The sequence below is a fragment of the Galeopterus variegatus genome, unplaced genomic scaffold (genome assembly GCF_000696425.1).
Source record: "Galeopterus variegatus unplaced genomic scaffold, G_variegatus-3.0.2 Scaffold13510, whole genome shotgun sequence".
NCBI lineage: Eukaryota > Metazoa > Chordata > Mammalia > Dermoptera > Cynocephalidae > Galeopterus > Galeopterus variegatus.
In genome coordinates, this window is record NW_007739621.1 from 2,463 (window position 1) to 3,109 (window position 647).

Consider the following 647-nt stretch of genomic DNA (forward strand, 5'->3'; position numbering starts at 1 on the left):
CTCATCAGCACGACACACAACAAACTTATTTAGATTTCTTAAACAAAATCCACCTTTAGAAATCTATTTACAGACATTTACTTGGCCACAGGCTTATACTTGATTTTGCAAGAATCTGCTTCTCCCCTGGGCGAGTAACCCTCCGAACCAGGAGGGTGACCCGAGGGCAGGCTCCACACCACCCGCGGCGCACGGCCTCAGCAGGACACGGCGTGTCCCCACCCACAGCAGACGGTGCTGCTGGGAGAGGACTGAAGCACACAGTCCATGTTTTTCCAAGACCTCCATGTAGGTTGCTCCGGCATGTCTCCTGTAAAAAACAGGAGCCCACCAGCAGTCAGGTCCCGTGGCCCAGGCCACGACAGCGCAGCTTCCGCTGAAGCTAGGAGACGCTGTTCAGGTTGAGACACTGGGGCCTCCACCTGGGATGGCCCAGGCAGTGTCTCTCCCCAGAAAAGTGTAGGATTCCTCCAAGTGGTGTCCAGGCGCGCACCACAGGTCCACACGTCTGATGTCTCACTCTACACGATGCTTAAATATCAAGCGGGGAGGGGGTACGGTGGGGGGCTCTGGAAGGAACAAGAACTTGCAAGACAAACAACTATCTAACACTGAATCTGAAACAAAGATTCATGATCAGCTTAGAA

General features: G+C 53.5%; 1 protein-coding gene across 1 annotated transcript in view; it reads right to left on the minus strand.

Annotated features, from left to right (window-relative positions):
* Positions 1-6: 6 nt before the first annotated feature.
* The window catches only part of LOC103581624 (neurogenic locus notch homolog protein 1-like), a 28,926-nt gene continuing 28,285 nt past the window's right edge, over positions 7-647 (minus strand). The window contains 2 exon segments of the mRNA XM_008563409.1: positions 7-345; positions 348-521. Of these exon segments, the coding sequence (XP_008561631.1) occupies positions 94-345; positions 348-521 (426 nt within the window). The 3' untranslated portion in view covers positions 7-93.